Source organism: Peromyscus eremicus, chromosome 6, assembly GCF_949786415.1.
Source record: "Peromyscus eremicus chromosome 6, PerEre_H2_v1, whole genome shotgun sequence".
NCBI lineage: Eukaryota > Metazoa > Chordata > Mammalia > Rodentia > Cricetidae > Peromyscus > Peromyscus eremicus.
In genome coordinates, this window is record NC_081421.1 from 59,861,579 (window position 1) to 59,878,769 (window position 17,191).

Here is a 17,191-nt window from a genome sequence, read left to right on the forward strand (position 1 = left end):
GAAGTGGAGGGTGAATATTTGCCGCTCTATTTCTGGGAGGACAATAAGCTCCCCACCTGCTAGTTTAGATTGTGAATGTCCCCCAAAGGCCCATGTATTTACTGAAGGCTGGTCCCCTTCGCGGCACTATAAGAAGGTGGCGGAACATTAGAAAGTGGAGCCTAGTAGAAGGCAATTGGGTCACTAGGGGCATACCTTGAGGAGGCTAATGGGATCCTGATAGTCCTTGTTCTTTTTTGCTCCCATGATACCATGAGATGGGAGGCTCCTGGGCACATTCTACACATCATAGGACCAAAGGCAATGGGGCTGAGTGAATGGACTGAGTCCTCTGAAACAGTGATCCAAAATAGAGGCGATGACCTCAGACATCTTATCACAGCCCCACAAAGCTGAGGAACAGAACATCCACAGAATAGCTAAATCTTCAGAAAGTCCTCACTGTCCCTTCCTCCCCCCCACAGCATTCATTTCTTGCCTTTCAAATGCTCAGTCCCTGGTCTATATTGAGTCTGTTCCCTGCATTTCTCAATTCTGAAACAAAGTTGTCATTGATTCTGTGAGTCAGCTCTGTTCACAAATCCAACCTTGGAAACATCTAAATGTTCACCTTCACTTCCACCTCTGCATCTCTGCCTTAGACACAGTCCTTTCACATCCTGTCTGGACTCTAGCAATAATCTTTCTATTTTAACGAGATTAAAATGACATACATACATACATAAACACATGCATCTTTATACAGTATAAAGGTGTAAAGTGAAAAATAGGCCACCTTCTAGAAGAAACCCTTATTATAGATTCTAGTATATTATAGAAACATTGTATGTATACGATAAAGTCATATCTGAATTATTATTGAAAACATTTATTAAGTACATCTTAGACAGAAATCAGAGTTCCAAGTACCTTTCCTGTACTGATTCACTTGATAAAATTATCCTAGGAAGTATGTTAATTATTTATCCCATTTAAAGATAAGGCAGAATGCTAAATACACACAACTGGGAAATAGTGGAGTCAGAATTTCAATTTGGACCATCTTTTTGCAGGGCTATTAACCAGCATATTACCTTGATTCCTAGGTGTGTGTGTGTGTGTGTGTGTGTGTGTGTGTGTGTGTGTGTGTACATTGATGGATGGATGGATGGATGGATGGATATGTGGATGGATGTGTGGATGGATGAGTGGATGGATGGATGGATGGATGGATGGATGGATGGATGGATGGATGGATATGTGGATGGATGGATGGATGTGTGGATGGAGGATGGAAGGATGGATGGATGTGTGGATGGATATGTGTGGATGGATGGATGGATGGATGGATGGATGGATGGATGGATGCATGGATGCATGGATGGGTGAATGTGTGGCACCGAAGTATGAGTCTGGCACAGAAGTTGTGGAAATGGCTCTAGAAACAATTCCCAGGTCAAGCAAGGGCACAGCCTAAATTCTGATGCAATAACAGGTCTCCTGCTTGTTCTTCCTGCCACCACCTCTCCCCACCTCCACCCTCTCCACAACACTGTTGAGGCCGTCATGCCTCACTCCAACTTTAATGCTTGGCCAGGAGTACAAGGTCCCCCTTCTTCATCTTGGCCCAGACTCTCTACAAGCAGACATCAACTACTCCTGGGCTTCCTCTCCCACCTTTGCCCTATGAGACCATACTCTTCACTTCCGTTCGCACTGCCAGCTTAAAGTCAGCCATTTCCTTCTGGGGGAAGGAGGGAGGCTCCTAAGACTTAGAAGCTAACTAAAGTTAGGAGGCTCAGAAAACTTATGAACCTGCAAGACTCATAAGGCCTCTCCTCAATGTTCCACGGGCAGTTAGAGACTGCTGGAGGGGGGGAGGAGACTCTGGTATAGCTGCCTGCAAGTTGTGCAGGGACCTCTGGGGATGCAGCTTGTGAGTCACCGCCCATGCTGGGACGGGCTTCTCAAGGATGCAGCTTCCTTTGAGTCACCCATGCTCTTGTATGTACCCTTCATACACGCTCATGTAAGGAGCCCCAACAAACCCCGCTGTTCAACACTCTAACTTGGATAGACTGGGTTCTTGTCTGCTCTTAGTGCCTGTCTAGGGAAAACAGACATTTAATCATGCATCCCCAGGAAAAGTCTCACAACCCTGTCTCCTCTTCCACTCACCACCAGAGCCCCGTTGTGTGGCACTCACCCTCCCTCCACTGGGCTCTCTTCCCGCCTGGAACACATCCCATTTCCAACCATTTTGCACTGAAAACAAAATTCTTTGTTGGTGTCTCTGTGAATGATTGTATATTCTTTTAATTTTGTGTCTTTAGGTCCTATGCACAGAGCTTGCCGAATATCATAGGATCAATAAAAATTGTCATATTCATAAATAAATGAAATTTAAAAAGTGGAATACTATGATACTTCTACGAAGCAAATTCACCTCAACAGAATTAATTTCTGCTGCTGATCCCTGGTGATCGTGTGGAGAAAGGGAAGGTGAGCTACCACCTCAGCCCATACTTGGAAGTTTGGAAACAACAGAACTCACACATGGAAAGATGTTTCCTGACACCATGTACAAGTTCCAAAAAGAGGAAGGGAAAAGGCAAGATCTTCGGTATAATGAGCCATGTGCACCAAGGAACCTACATTTTACCAGCTCACCGGTGTAGACACACACATATGATGGATGTTAATGATATGGTGTTGTTTTCCATGCTTTTCCCCTAAGCTGTACTTCTTCCCCCAATTTACATACTTCCCAGGGACGGAAGCTGGCACCCTAAAACGGCAGCCTTCTTTAGCCGGGACTTAAACCTGAGGTCCCACAAAAAGGTTGCAGGACATGGTTGGGACTTCTTCCTGTTGGGTGTGTCAAGAGGACAGGCAGCTGACGTAGGCCCCTTTCCCTCACTTGGCTCCCCAACTCTGTCCCTTCCCCATCTACTGGAAACCTAAGATGATCTAATCCTTTTAACTTATGATTGACTAACTGGCTCAATTTTAATTAAAACTTGTTCACACTGAAATGCTATCTCAGCTAGAAGCTCAAGCCTGATAATTGTGGAATTAAAAGCTTTCTCCCTGTTTAAATACATCTTCAGGCATCAGTAAATAAATGAATAAATATTGGGGGAGAAGGGTGGGGAGCCCCCTTGAAATCCTAGCAGATCTCTGTGACTGGGCTAGAAGGCAATCTTTTTTTTTTTTTTTTTTCATCTGTCTATGGGGAGCCTAGAAGGTGGGGACAATGTCCTTCCTCACCAAGCTGCTCCCCAGGAAGAACAATTCTCAACTGATTCTGAGAGGGTCACTAGTAAGAACAATAGCAGTGCCCTTTCTACCTCAGTCTGTCCTCACAGAGGCATGAGGACACCAAAGCCCCATGCCTGGTAAGTGTTAAGAGCCAGGATACACCCAGAGGGTGACTCCAAGGCCATTGTCTGTCCCTCTGTGTCATGAGCTTCTTCCAGCACTTCTGTTTGCTATCAAACGTCATCCAGCCTTCCCTGGGCACACTGAGCGCTTATGTGTGGGAATTCCCTCTGTGTGTGTAGATTCAGACTTTCCTGCTTAACAGTTACTCATGGTTTCTATCATACTTCCTCGGCTGACGCGCTCATTTTAGACCCTGTCTTAGCCCTCTGCCTTACACAGATTCTCCCTGCTGCTGGCAGTGTTCTCGCTGGAACATACACGTTTGGGAAAGTGGTTAGTGTATGTGGATCTAGTCTTATTTTGAGGGGTTAAGTCTTTCCTTTAGGGCGAGAGCCCAACTAATGGCAGTGCCCTTCTTCTCACCCAACCGTCATCCTGCAAGTGTTTCAAGCATGATGTCACTTCTTGGCTACTGGGGACAGACCATAGAACAAACACATCACCATCATGGAGCACTCCCTCTAACAGCAAAATATATTTGTTTTAACAATACACATACGAGTAAGTGCTAAGGAGAAAAATAAATTAGATTCAAGGAAAAGCAGCTTTAAAAAATGACTCGATTCTTGTGTGGTCAATCAGACCTATGACTTTATCAGGAACATCGGGAGAAGATGAGACAGAAGACAACGTAAAGCTTGATTTGCCAACCAAACACATCCATCATAGTAGGAATGGAAAACAAGACTGCCCCTTCACTCCCTGCAAAGATATTTCATTCCTGCTGGGCAGCGGTGGCGCACGCCTTTAATCCCAGCACTCGGGAGGCAGAGCCAGGGGGATCTCTGTGAGTTCGAAGCCAGCCTGGGCTACAGAGTGAGATCCAGGAAAGGCGCAAAGCTACACAGAGAAACCCTGTCTCGGGAAACCCAAATAAATAAATAAATTAGTTAATTAATTAAATTTTTTTAAAAAGGTATTTCACTCCTGTCAGGTAAACGGACACACCTTACCCTCACCTCTTACCACAGCACAAGTGGAAACCACAAAGCAACTTAGGCTGTCACCTGTGAACGGGGTGCTTTGAGTCCTCACGGGATGGCGACTGGTGAAGGCCGCGTCCTCTCTGACACCAAATGGGGACGGCACGGTCTCCACAGCAGGAGCTTCTGCCATGAGGGAGTCGAAGTCATCCTCCTCTTCTCCTCTGCCTTCTTCTCGACTCTCTTCCTGGTTTGTCAGAAGCAGGGGGTCCGAGGAGGGGATTCTCTGGTCCATCAAGCCCTCAGTGCCAGAATCCAGCTCTTGAATGATTTGGTCATACTGTGCAATGAAATCTTCACTCTCTGAGTCGGCAACGGGCGGGTCTGACTGGACTTCCGCCTCAAATGCAGGGGCTGTCAACTCCGAGTTTGATTCCAAGGCTGCATCGGGCTCACTCTCTTGCTTGGCTTCTGAGAACATGTTCTGACACAGGTCTGAACTCTCCCTGCTGGGCCGTGCCTCTGCCTCAGGATCAGGGCTAAAGAGAGGTCCGTTGCTCATGGGGGGACTCTGGGCTTCAGGCTGGTCCTGGGGCTGGGCCTCAGCTGGTGGGTCAGCCATGTCTCCCTGTGGCTCCCTGGTGTCCTCAGAGTCCTTCTCAGCACACAGCCTGTATACCATCACGTCATCCTGGAAGTCTGACTCTTCTATGTAGGACCCTTTGAAGAGGAGGATGGCGTTCTTCTTCATCTCTTGGATGTGTTTGGGGGGCTCCACGGGTGCCGGTGGGGCTGGAGTCTCCACATCGTCATAAGGCCCAGGAGAGCCCACATCAGCTCCAGATGAGATACCAGTGTCGTAGCTGTCATCCCATTCCAGCTCTGACTGGTTCTTGTCCTTCGTCTGCCCTGCTGTCCTGGTGTGCTGCTGAGGGAGTCTGGCCTCTGGCTGGCCTGAACTTTCTCGGCTCTCCTCTGGCAGACTCTGCAGAAAGGTCTCAGGGTCAGGTGAGTCCCCATCATAGAGGGCTGACCACACCCTGCAGTCCCTCATGCAGTGGAGAATGTTGCTGTGGGCCTCCCACAGATACTGCAGGTAGCTGATGTCCAGGGCCTTCCCATACTCCACAATGCAGGCTGCGGGGGCAGGAGGGGAAGGAGGGCCGGGTGGAGGAGATGGGCAGGGCGCTTCTGGCAGCGGCTGTTCCTCGGGCCCTGTGCAGGAACAAACAGCCATCAGGAAGAGAGGTGGGGATGAGTCGGGGACTTGCTATCCGTTTAGGTCAGCAATGGCTAGTTACATTATTTCTGATAATAAACGCTGAATTAAGAGGGAAAGACAGTGACAGACACTCCACCCTCAAGAAGATATAAAACCAAAATTGCCAGGTGCGGGCTACAGAAACTGTAGGTAATGCTGTGAGGTAACCAGACAGCCGGAGAGGCCCATGAGCATGGTCCCCTCCTTCATGGTCAGCTTTGGAGCCTACCTCCCATCTCCTGGCAACACCAGAAAGGTAAGCGCCCGCTTGTTCACTCCTCAGGCCTCCTGGTCAAAAAAATTAAATGCCTCCGGCCCCAGGAGGACACATGAAATCAGAGCTTTACATACATGCTACTGTTTCCTCCCTTAAGAGTTAATCTAGCTGGGGCTGTCAATCACCTGGCCTTGAGTCCACCCCACGGGAAAGCTGGTTCACCTGAAGATATGCTAGGAAGATGGGAAGAATAATTATCCTCTTAAAGAGATAATGCACTCACCCCTCCCAGAAACCCCTTCCTCATGCAGCCTCTTACAGAGCCTCTGCTATGGAGCCTTCCAGATTTTCTGAATTACTCAGAAAACTAACTTTCCTTCTTTTCTCTTTTTCTTTTGGATACTGGCCAGAAACCCAGGCACAGCCTCACTCTTCCTCTGAAGACCCCACCCACACCCCACCCCTGTGTCATACACTGCGTGTAGCTGGTGCTCATCGACTGCAGGGTCTCCCTGCTTTCTGGGACCCTAACTGAAAGGGCATGAGGCATGGCCTCTCTCTTCCTCTTCCTCATCTCCCTCTTCCCACCATCTGCCAAGACTTACAGTTGCCTGTCCGTGTGTTTCTCCCTCAAATTCTACTAAAATTGTCTTCGAGTTTCCTTCGGAGTCCATTTCTAAATTCATTTATTAACAAGATGAGGGACCCGAATGGAGGGGATCCTGACTTCTCTGGTGACAATGTTAGTCATCAGAGAAACAAGAGCTGATGAGGGCCACTCTCCAGGACAAGGGGATGACAGGCAGTGTTCCTAATGTGGTGCTTGCCACAGGATGTAATAATTTTAAAGTATTTTGATTTTGATAATAAAGTGGAAGGCTAATGACTCATTTGAGAACCAGGTTTTCTAGTAGAAAAATCCTGGGTTTCTAGAAAAGGCAATTAACTCATTGCACCTTGTTGGCAATAATCAGGATGCTGATACATATCAGACGGTCTCCTGAAGCCAAGTCACCGTCAATCACAACAGTCATTTCAACCCGAGAAGGTGTCCTGTGTTTAAAGGTGACTGACTTCATGTTATAAGTTCCAACATCAGAACTGAAATAGTTGTGAAAACGCCTGTATTTACATTTGTAATTTCCTGGAAAATGAAATGTCTAGAAAAAACTCAGACTTGGGGGGAAACATGCTGTCCACCATTCCTTAAGTATCTACAATACTGTAAGTGCTTTATCACTGGCATGGAAATTAATAATCCTATATGATAGATACGGTTTTCCCCACTTGCTCACAGATAGAAGAACATCCGCCCCTATCTGTGGCAGGGTCATGGATGATTCGAGTGCTGGCCTCCTCTAGACCCTTTCCACACTCTGGCGCCACATCTTTGTGAGCTCTGTGCCCCTTCGTAATGGATCAGGCTTGAGCCTTTAGGAGTATGCACACAGTCCAGTTTACCTCAGATACACACCTCATTGTTTACCATTCTACTGTCAGAGGCTAGTGCTGCTTCTCTTACACACTTTACAGAAAAAGACATCAAACTACTCCTAGAAATATTTCCTGAGCAGTGGCTACGTGCCGGGCAAGCCTCCTAAGAGCTCTGTGTGCCTGAACTCACCTACCCTTGGAGCAGTCCTTTGGGGAAGGTACTATTTCACAGAAAAGAGGAAAAGTTAACTGCTGCACAGGAATCCTGCCAGCTAGCTGTGTGTCCCCAGTAGGACACACATCTGTGGTAACTCCAGAGGCAGGATACGGAACAAACATGGGGCATGGGAATCAGAGAAGTTGCCAGTGCCATAACCATGACCGAGTCAATTCTCCCCAAGTCTGTTTCCTCATCTGCAAATGATAGCACTACTTACTTACTCCCTTCACATCCTTAAATGTGACTGCACAGAGAAAGTAGCGGACCAGTTTTGGAAAGTCATTTTTAATCTGAATTTTGAATTTTGGAAATTAAAAAGCAGGTCTGTCTTGGTTACAGACCGAACACTTGTAACCCACTTTGTTTTAGAAGATGTGTTAATACATTATTTTCACATTTGGACTTGGAAGACACCACTAAAAGGGACATATAAATCTGTGGAAATGACTAGGTGAAGGCAGGTGCTTTGGTGAACACTAACTACAGACTCTACAACTCCTCTGCAGCAGAAAAAGCTCCAACTACTCCTTCACCCTGCCGTTATCTTGTCTACCCAGAGAGACGCACCAGGCCGAGAGAGGGATTCGGCATCACGTTTAAAGACCATCCTAACGTGCTCCCACCTGAAGCATCATGCATACACTTTGACCAGAGGATGTAATCCCTTTCTTGGTTCCCAAGTGTCAGAGTGATGCCACTGGCACAGCAGACGGGCGTCAAGGCAAGCAGCTTGGCCGCGGACATGGAGTAACAGTCTCTTTCCTTCACAGCCCACCTTTGACTCAGCATCATGTGATTGCAGGGGATCAGGTACCTGGAATGACAGAGAGCCAGAGTTCAACGTCTCTGCAATGCCCTAAACACTACCACGAACGACGCCATAAAATACAACTGGAACCAGTCATGAGCGGCGGCACACTGGTTATTCACTCCCTTGCTTAAAAGCCTGCCAAGGGCTTCTTCCTTCTGACAGAACTGTTCTCTTCAGCACATTTCTAGCCCTCTCCAATACCCTCTCATGTCCCTCTTTACCCTACGCCTTTAAACTCACAACAGACTCCATCCAGAGTGAGGCTTCCCCCTTCTCCACCTGACAGCTCCTTGTTGTGGAAGCACCACATTCTCTGGGGAGGCTTCCCAGCTCCTTTCTCCAAGGCACAGCAGCTCTTCTCTCCCTCCACTGTGTGTACGTGGAAGCATTATTAATCTCGCATCATGAATATTTCTAATCTACCTCCTCGAATGCGTGCTACCAGAGCAAGGACTGCTTCATCAATAGTTTTGTCTTTGGATTCCTAAAACTCTGGCCCACAATAGGCACTCGGTGAAGGTGGCACACCCCTCCACAGCCTCTTCTGTTCTCTGGGACAGGAGGGAAAATGGTGCCCAACAGTTCAGTGGGGAGTGCTGAACCCCGCTGCGCAGGCTGGCTGGTGACTGAAAGCATCTTCGTGTTAACATGAACCCAGAGAACAGAAGATCCCATCATCTGTTTCAGACACACTTGAGCACACCACCGAGCTCTGTGGGCAGAACGGGTGGGTTGAGTGGCTGCCCATTCTGAAGGCAAACACTGCACCAGTCAGTTCAACAAGGATGGACCAAGTGGTTGAAGGACCTGAGGCCAGAGACAATTTCACAGTAGCCTAAGCCCCCATCTGAGCAACCACAACCTTTCGGTAAACCAGAATGTTTCTGACTTCCCATTTCAGCTCCCGAGAAAGAGGCAGCACAGAGGAAAACAAGCTGTAATTAAGAATCCCCTGAAAGAGATTGAGAAGCACAGCTCACAGGGTATGTCTAGGGGCTTATAATCATGGACTGGTCCCCACATCTCCCGTTGATCCCAATGAAGAAACTTGTTTGTTCTAATGGCCCATCTGCGGCAAGGAGCTTGAGTCAAGGAGAAAAACATTCAATGCCCTTGATCCATTCGAAGTGGTCACTTCAAGAGCACTCTCGGGGTATGAAACACAAACTTGCCGCTCTCCCCAAATCAAGCCATTTCTTGAGTCCTTTAAATTCCTAGTGTAGCTAGGTAATAGGGTCTTGTCTTTCCTCACTCCCTCCACCCTCATGGACGCACACACACTGCTGTTTCTAAGAGCCAGATTCACCCATCAGTCACTCTGGTGTGGTGGCATCCACATCTAAGCTGTTTCTTGAAAGCAACAAGAACAGAGAGGAACAGAGTGGGAGGGAAGCACAGGGGAGGAGACGGGTCTGTCCAGACACCTTGGAGACCTGGGTCTGAACTGTACAGGACCGAGGCTGGATGGCACAGGTGGAAAATAAAGACATCCCTTCTCCTAAGGGCTCTGTGAACTGAGATGCCTTAGTAATACAGGGGACAAGGGGAGAGAGGCATTCCCCACCTCTGTCTGAACACAGGCCAGCTGGAACTCAGAGAGCATCACAGCTAATCCAGCTGCCCAGCACCTCAGGGCAGTTGAGGATGGAGGCAACTGGGGGGCAGCTGGGTGGAAGGCAGGCACAGGCAGCCAGGGGCCAGGACATAATGGAAGTGAAACAGCTCCTAAAAAAAGGGCCAGAGCAAGGGCAGACACCACGTGAAAATGGTGGGAGAAAGACATGTTCATGAATGTACATAAGAGCTCTGGCTTGGGGAGGTGATGGCTGCTGCTTCCCAGAGGGCCAAGGTCTGATATGAGATGACAAGGACAAAGGCAAGGCAAGGAATCCCATAGCACCGATGGGAACTCTTCTATTCCAGGCTGGCCAGGTCTACAGCAATGCAGGTTACGTGGGACTTACTGTACCTGCACGTGGATCATTAACTATTCATAGAATCAACAGCTTCAGTGTTTTCATGGACTGCACGAACTCGATGCCTGTTTGCAGCTCAACCCAATCATGTTTCATGACTTAAACTGATACACATGCTTCTACTCTTTGTTTGAAGTATTAAACAAAAATGGAGCACTGGATCAAAGCTAATAAAGCTATTTATCAAATACCACCCAGTAGATAGCTTGAAATTATTTTAGAAGAAAGAGTTGACAATGTACGACTTTAAAAATACCTGTTCTCAGCACAAGCTAAGAATGTCCTCTTCCGTAAATGGAGGGAGATGCCTGTTGGTTAAAGCAGGGGTTCTATGGGACGGAAATGGGGACAGGCACCCCAGTGAACGACCCCCCAAGGGGTCCCAGCACTGGTGCTCTGTTGGCTTTTTAAATCAAGGGTAATCACACACACACCATACTCTAGCCCTGTGTCCTTCCATCTTTTTGAAGGAATGGTAGGGAACAGAATAAATGCTAACAGCTTCCCAAATGATAAATACCAAGATAATATGGTTGTTGCTAACAGAAAAATAATGTGAGCATTTAGTACAGGCATTTTTTTATGAAGCCATCTTTTGACTACATGCTACGTAATTTTGTTTGGAGATTTTACTTAAATCCAGGGAGTAATAATTAGAGATCTCTGTGTGTGTTTATTGACTGAAATGCTATGTTCCTCAAATCACTGTGTAGCCCAGTCTGGCCTCAAACTCATCATTCCCCTGCTTCAGCTTCCTGAGTACTGGGATTACAGGTCAACACCACCACGTGTAGCTCACAGACTAAGAAATACGGTCTTTAAATGTCCAGATTAAGTCATTTCCCAATATACCCGGAATAAACAGTGCTGTCCATGTTACACTTATGCACACAGGTTTCCATCACTTGCCCAACTCTCTAAAACCTTTCATTGGGCATCATTTAAGTCATCAAAAAAAAGATGACATGAAGTTTGGAAGACATGGGAGGTGAAGTGGGAGGAGGAGTCGGGTAGATATGATCAAAATACATTATATATATACATGATATTCTTGACACATTTTTAAAAAGTAGGCCACCCCTCAGAGTGGTCAGTGACTAACCAGTGAGGACAAAGAGCACACACTATTCAGTGATGTACTGACAAGGAAACACCGAATGGATGGCAGCAGTGATGAACTGAAGCCTGGACCCCAGACACAAAACTGCAAGTGCCATCAGTGAGCTTCAAAGTCCAGCCATGTTTCTCCTCTCCACCTCTCCCTGGGCTGGCTGTCCACCTCTGTCACTGATCCCCAACTCCTTTGCCAGACAGAAGTGTTCCTGAAACGTACACACAGCCTCGCTTCAAGTAAAACTGCTCCTGTCTGAACACAACAGGCAATGGGGTTCACAAACCTGATTAAAAAACAAAAACACCCTAACGAGAACATTCAGAAATGGCAGCTAAGGTATAGCAATTGACTTTCACCAGAACTGGGGAATTCCTGGAACAGAGGAGTTTGCCGCATCACTACCTGTCAATAGTCCCTGCCTGCCCTTGGCCTCTCTCAGCTGCACGTGGGCAATTTCTCCTGGGTTTTCTGCTCACTGGCCTACCCCCTCTCTGGGAATCTCATTTCAGGTGACTCTTCTGACCCTTTGCCAAAGGAGAAACTCCAACGGTGATGAACAGAATACTACTTTGAAGTGTCAATATTTAAGAGTGCTTGAGTTACAACAGATAGATACATAACAGATATACAGACAGACAGACAGAACACCTTCACTAGGAGGATCCCCACAGCCTGTGCTGCTGCATGGGCCCTCAGACCTCCAAGCTTATCACGCACAGTCAAACGACTGCACAGCAGGCAAAACTGAAAGGGAGATTATGATCTATTTTTATATTCTTTCCAACAAAGTTTAAGTGGCGAGAAGAATAAAGTTTGTTGCTGTCCTTGCTTCAGGCACAGATTCTAAATCAGAAAGACATTATTCTTAGGAGTTTAAAATACATTTTCTAGAAAGTCCCCCTCCCTTAAGTGTATATAATACCCTGCATTATTTCGAAATGCTTTCATGGATGTCACCATAATTGGTCCTCTCAACAATGCTATGAGGCAGCATGTTCCAGAAGTGAGACAAGCACATCTTCAGGCTTAGAGGGAGGAGCGGGAGCCAGAGGTCTCCTGCACAGGCCTCTCAGGTCCTCTGGTACTCCAGATAGAGTTGGAAATAGAGGAAGTGTTCAGGAAAGAGCAATTGTGGTGTTGTATTAGCACCCATCCACCCATCTGGAAAAATAGCTAGCCAGAGAACCTAGGGCCAGGTCTGTCTCTAACCTCAGGCCCAGAATTTAGAACTTCTTCCATTCAGAACTTGTAATAGCATCATGCCCTGCAGGCACCTTCTGGGACATCACAGAACTGACTAGATCTGACTTGGACACATGCACATTTCTCATCTTCATAAGGTCCAGGTCTGGCTCTCAGATGCAATCATGTTTAACACCATTGCTGAGGACAGATTTGAATATTCTGAGCAAAACGTGGTCAGAGCTCATCTTGTAAAGGTCATCAGATGTCCAGCCAGCAAACCTGCCACTCTAGCCTTGCCAGACCTTGGTGACCCACAGTGGGGAAGTGATAGATCTCAGACCTGACCAGGGACACTGCCATTTCAGGGACCCTGAAAACACAGCTGTTTTCTCTGCCATCAACGATGCAGCATTTAGGAATTTAACATTCAAATGCAATCAAGGCTTTGCCCACCTTGAGTAAAAGCCTGCTTCTGAGCAATAAAAAAAAATGCTTTGCCAAGTTGTTCTGCTGGATTTCATTCAGGCCCTGCTAATGCATTCTGTCTGTCGGTAGAGACTTGCTGGGGAGCTGAAGTAATCCTTTTAAAACAGACTACCAGCTGTGTCCTTATGATCGGATTTGTTCTCTGCTAATGCCTTGAGATTAGTTACTGATGACCTGATTTAAACCCTAAAAGTTCAAAAACACTGTTTTACTTAAAAATCTTATAAATGATAGTCTCCCATAAAGCAACAATCTGTGAGGCCCTCCAGAGTGTGCCACCAAGTTTTTCCAGACTCGGTTTTAATTCCCACTTTTTGTAGGATGCTATACTCACACCCACCATCCCTCCAGCCAGTGACACTCCAACTCTGGTGGTACACCAGGACCCTCCACAGTGTTTGTAAGACACAGTTCATAGACACCACCTCTAGGGTTTCTGATTTACCAGGTTCTGGGGGAATCTGCCTTTCTGACCAGTCCTGTGCAATGACCACTCCCAGAACGGACCTTTCACATCCCCTGGCTTTCCTAGAGCTACCTATCATCTCAGTGATCCTGGATTCACCTCAATAATCAATCAATCAATCAATCAATCAATCAATCTCTATCTCTGTGTACATATATATACACATGGAGGTCAGAGGTCAACTTCATATATCATTCCTCAGACACCATCTACCTTGTTTATTTTGAGACATGCTCTCACACTGGCCTGGGACTCGACTATTACTCCAGGCTGGCTGGCCAGGGAACTCCAGAGATCCTGTCTCTGCCTCCCCGGCACTGGGATTACAAGCATACACTACCACACCGGCTATTTTTAAAGTGGGTTCTGGGGATCAAATTCAGGTCCTCTCGTTTGCATGGCAGGCCCTTATCACATGAGCTGTGTTCCCAGCCCCTCTTCAGTCACTCCCACCCCAGTCATGTCAACACGCAGTGGAAGACAGGGAAAGCCCAGGCCTCCCTCTCGCCCTGTCCTTCCTTCCACTGTTGCTCCCTATTTCCACTAAGGAAGGAGGAGAGCACTCACCAGTGCACAGGCTGATCCTCTGACACTACACCTGCTGGCCACGCCCTCTTAGAGCAGAGCTCCTCAGGTCAGGCCTACCTGCTTCTGCTCCCAAAGCTTTCCACTCTTCCATTCCCACCCTCCAGAAAGCGGAGCTGTGTGTCTAGACACCAGCCCACTTGAGAGAAGATGATAGGACAAACACTTCTCTACAGGAAGTTAATTTACAGTCCCTGGCCTGTCCCTGCCTTGTCCATAGTGGTTACAGAGGACAGGGGCATGGTCTTTCCTGTAGGGATCTTAGTTCTGTGGGCCCCCTTTACACACCCTGAATCTCATGTTAGGGCGGGTCTCACTGGAGGAGTGCATTCAGGATTTAGGGGTTGGGTTCAGCACAAAGGAGGAAAGACAATGACTGGGACTAGCCTGGTGCTTCTGGAGTGCTGCAGGAGGATTAGGGACAGAACCACATGTTCCCAAGGAACACAGTCACTTTCCTTCACAGAAGCAGGGGTTCCCATGGCAGGCGGAGAGGGGGATAAGGCAGACTGGGGGCTGCTGAACCTGCTGCCTAATCACCAAACAGACCATCTGAAGAGCACTCAGACCCCCCCACCCTCAAACGGCAGCATCCTCAGAGCTTCCCCACTTTCCTGGAGTTTGGCTTTGCCATCTTGTGCTGAGCCCTGACATCCATCTGCTTCATGCTGTCCTCTCAACCGAAGCTCACAGCCTGGACAGTCACACTGTAATGTTACTAAAGAAAAGGCTGAAAACCACATCCAAGTGTTTTATATTTGAAAAAAGAGTTGTTTTTAATAAAAAGGGTCCCTTAAGAGCGCAAACAACAAAGAGTGGCCCAGGAGACCAAAGTTCAGCCATGACCCCAAAGAGCTTTAATACTTGCAGAATTTTCCAACATTCTCATTATTGTTTCCAGGAACACATTCATAATACAATACAAATGCCCCCACTAAAAACTTTTCATAATGAAACAAAATTAACTTTAGGAGATAACACCAAAAAAAAATTAAATTGGCTCTCTTAATAATTTTCTTCCTTAGAGGCACTGTCCTGACTTCATTTACATTATCAAAGTAAAACAAAACAGTAACACTGCAAAGGAAACTTCTTTAACGAGGACAAATAATGGAAGCTCACCTTAAAACTAGTTGTAACATCACATCTTCACAGTGTAAACCGATGAGCGTTCTGAACAGAGCCAGGGACACCACACAGAGCTGGGGGAACAATAAACACAGCACGGCTTCAGATGTCAGGCTGATAACTCCACCCCCAGTAGGTGACAAATAAATCAGAATTACACAACCAAATGGACTCTCCATCCCTAGCAGTTTTCATAAAACACACATTGCTGCCAGGAAAAATGTATTCCAAATACCAGTTCCCCCAGGGGACGAGTTGGCTAGCAACCTAACGGCTGCCTGGGAAATACTCATGCTCATATTGTGAATCAAAGACCCAGATAATACAAATGTGCCCCTTCAACTCCCGACACACATATGAACTTCCTACCGCCTCTTCGGACAATTTGTTTTTTTAAGTTGTCTTCAAATGTGACACTGGTTATTTACAAGAGAGGGCTCACAGGAAAGCACTCAAAACCTGGCCAACTCTCTTTAGAATGTTCAGTTTAAGCCTCAGTTTCTCTCTTGGTGTTGGGGCAAATTTTTCTCTTTGGTTCCATTTCCTATAGTGCTTCAAGTATGAGGATTTACTTCCTTAAGGAGTTCACTCAAAAAGAATAATGAAACTAAATATTTTTTAACAAACACATGAATTCTTTCAACTTCTAATTTCTACGAAGGAACAATGGACTACCAAGCAGGGGAGACACCCAATTACAAAAGTCACGGTAGCTTCTGGGTCCTGAGCTGTTCTCAATTGCTCACTCAGAAGGTTAGTGTTATTGCCAATATGACAGAACCTAAAATCACCTGGGAGGTAGACCTCTGGGCACACCTGTGGGGGATTATCTTAACAACCTTGATTGATGTTGGAAAGCCCGTTTTAATTGTGGGCCACACGAAAGTGAAGCTAGCCCCACCATCCACGCAGTCATCCTTCTGTGTCCCTGACTATGTGATGTGACCAGCCATTTCAGCTCCCGCTGCCTTGAGGTCCCTACCATGAAGAACTCTACTTTGACCTAAAGCAAACACTGCATCCTTTAAGGAGCTGTCTTTGTCAGAAAATTTTATCCTCGCAACAGGAAAAGCGGCGTTAAAACACTCACTATTGTATAACAATAATGTTGATTTTGTACATGTTGTATTTTTGCAGCCTCACCGACCTCATAGGCCTTAGGATTTTTTTTTTTTTTTTTTGCATATAAGATTATGCCATCTAAAAAGCAGGCAGCTTTAATTATCTGGGTCTTTATTTGCTTAATTATATAAACAGAAGCACTGCTTAAATAATTAACAAGCACACTCTTACCTTACTCCTTTCTTAAGGGAATGCTTTCTCCACTGTTAGCTCAGAGCTCATAGATAACCTGGCTCAGGTTAAGGAAGTCCCCCACTACTCATGGTCTGCTGTGTCTAGAAACCATAATTCTCCTCTGTTTTTGTAAGCTTTACTATTGTTTTTCTATCTACCTCAGACAAATACAATCAAAGAGTTCATGCTTTTGTTACTGGCTGTAATATCTTTTTGATACTTAGTGTTATATCTTCAAGGTTCATCCATGTGGTAACATCTCAAAACAACTTATCCTGTCCCTTGTAATTTCCTGATCTTGTAGGTATTTATGAGTATGTTGTTTACAATATGTATATATCTACCTACCTGGGGATTTCTCAAATTTCTGTCAATGTTGTTTTTAATTTAAACTCACTGTAATCAGATAATATACATGGTTTCAATCCTTTTACATTCATTGAGCCTTGTTGTTGGTTTGATTTGGCTTGTGGTCTGCCTTAGAGAAGGCTGAATGTGGACCTTGCTCCTAGCAGGTAAAATATTAAATGAGATTTTTTTTTTCCTAGTATACCACTTTAATTTCTGTAGACGAATTTCTAAACAGTCTTATTAAATAAGAAACACAGAGCCAAATACAGGGTGAAAGCTGTAGAGATCCGAAATAGTGAGAGCCACCAGCTAACC

At 46.2% G+C, this 17,191-nt stretch overlaps 1 protein-coding gene across 1 annotated transcript in view; it reads right to left on the reverse strand.

Annotated features, from left to right (window-relative positions):
• The window catches only part of Fhip1a (FHF complex subunit HOOK interacting protein 1A), an 86,671-nt gene that overhangs the window by 9,016 nt on the left and 60,464 nt on the right, over positions 1–17,191 (reverse strand). The window contains exons 6-8 of the mRNA XM_059265557.1: positions 15,224–15,303; positions 8,102–8,292; positions 4,431–5,561 (exon numbers count right to left, since the gene is read on the reverse strand). Coding sequence (XP_059121540.1) covers positions 4,431–5,561; positions 8,102–8,292; positions 15,224–15,303 — 1,402 coding nt within the window. The remainder of the gene's footprint in view (positions 1–4,430; positions 5,562–8,101; positions 8,293–15,223; positions 15,304–17,191) is intronic.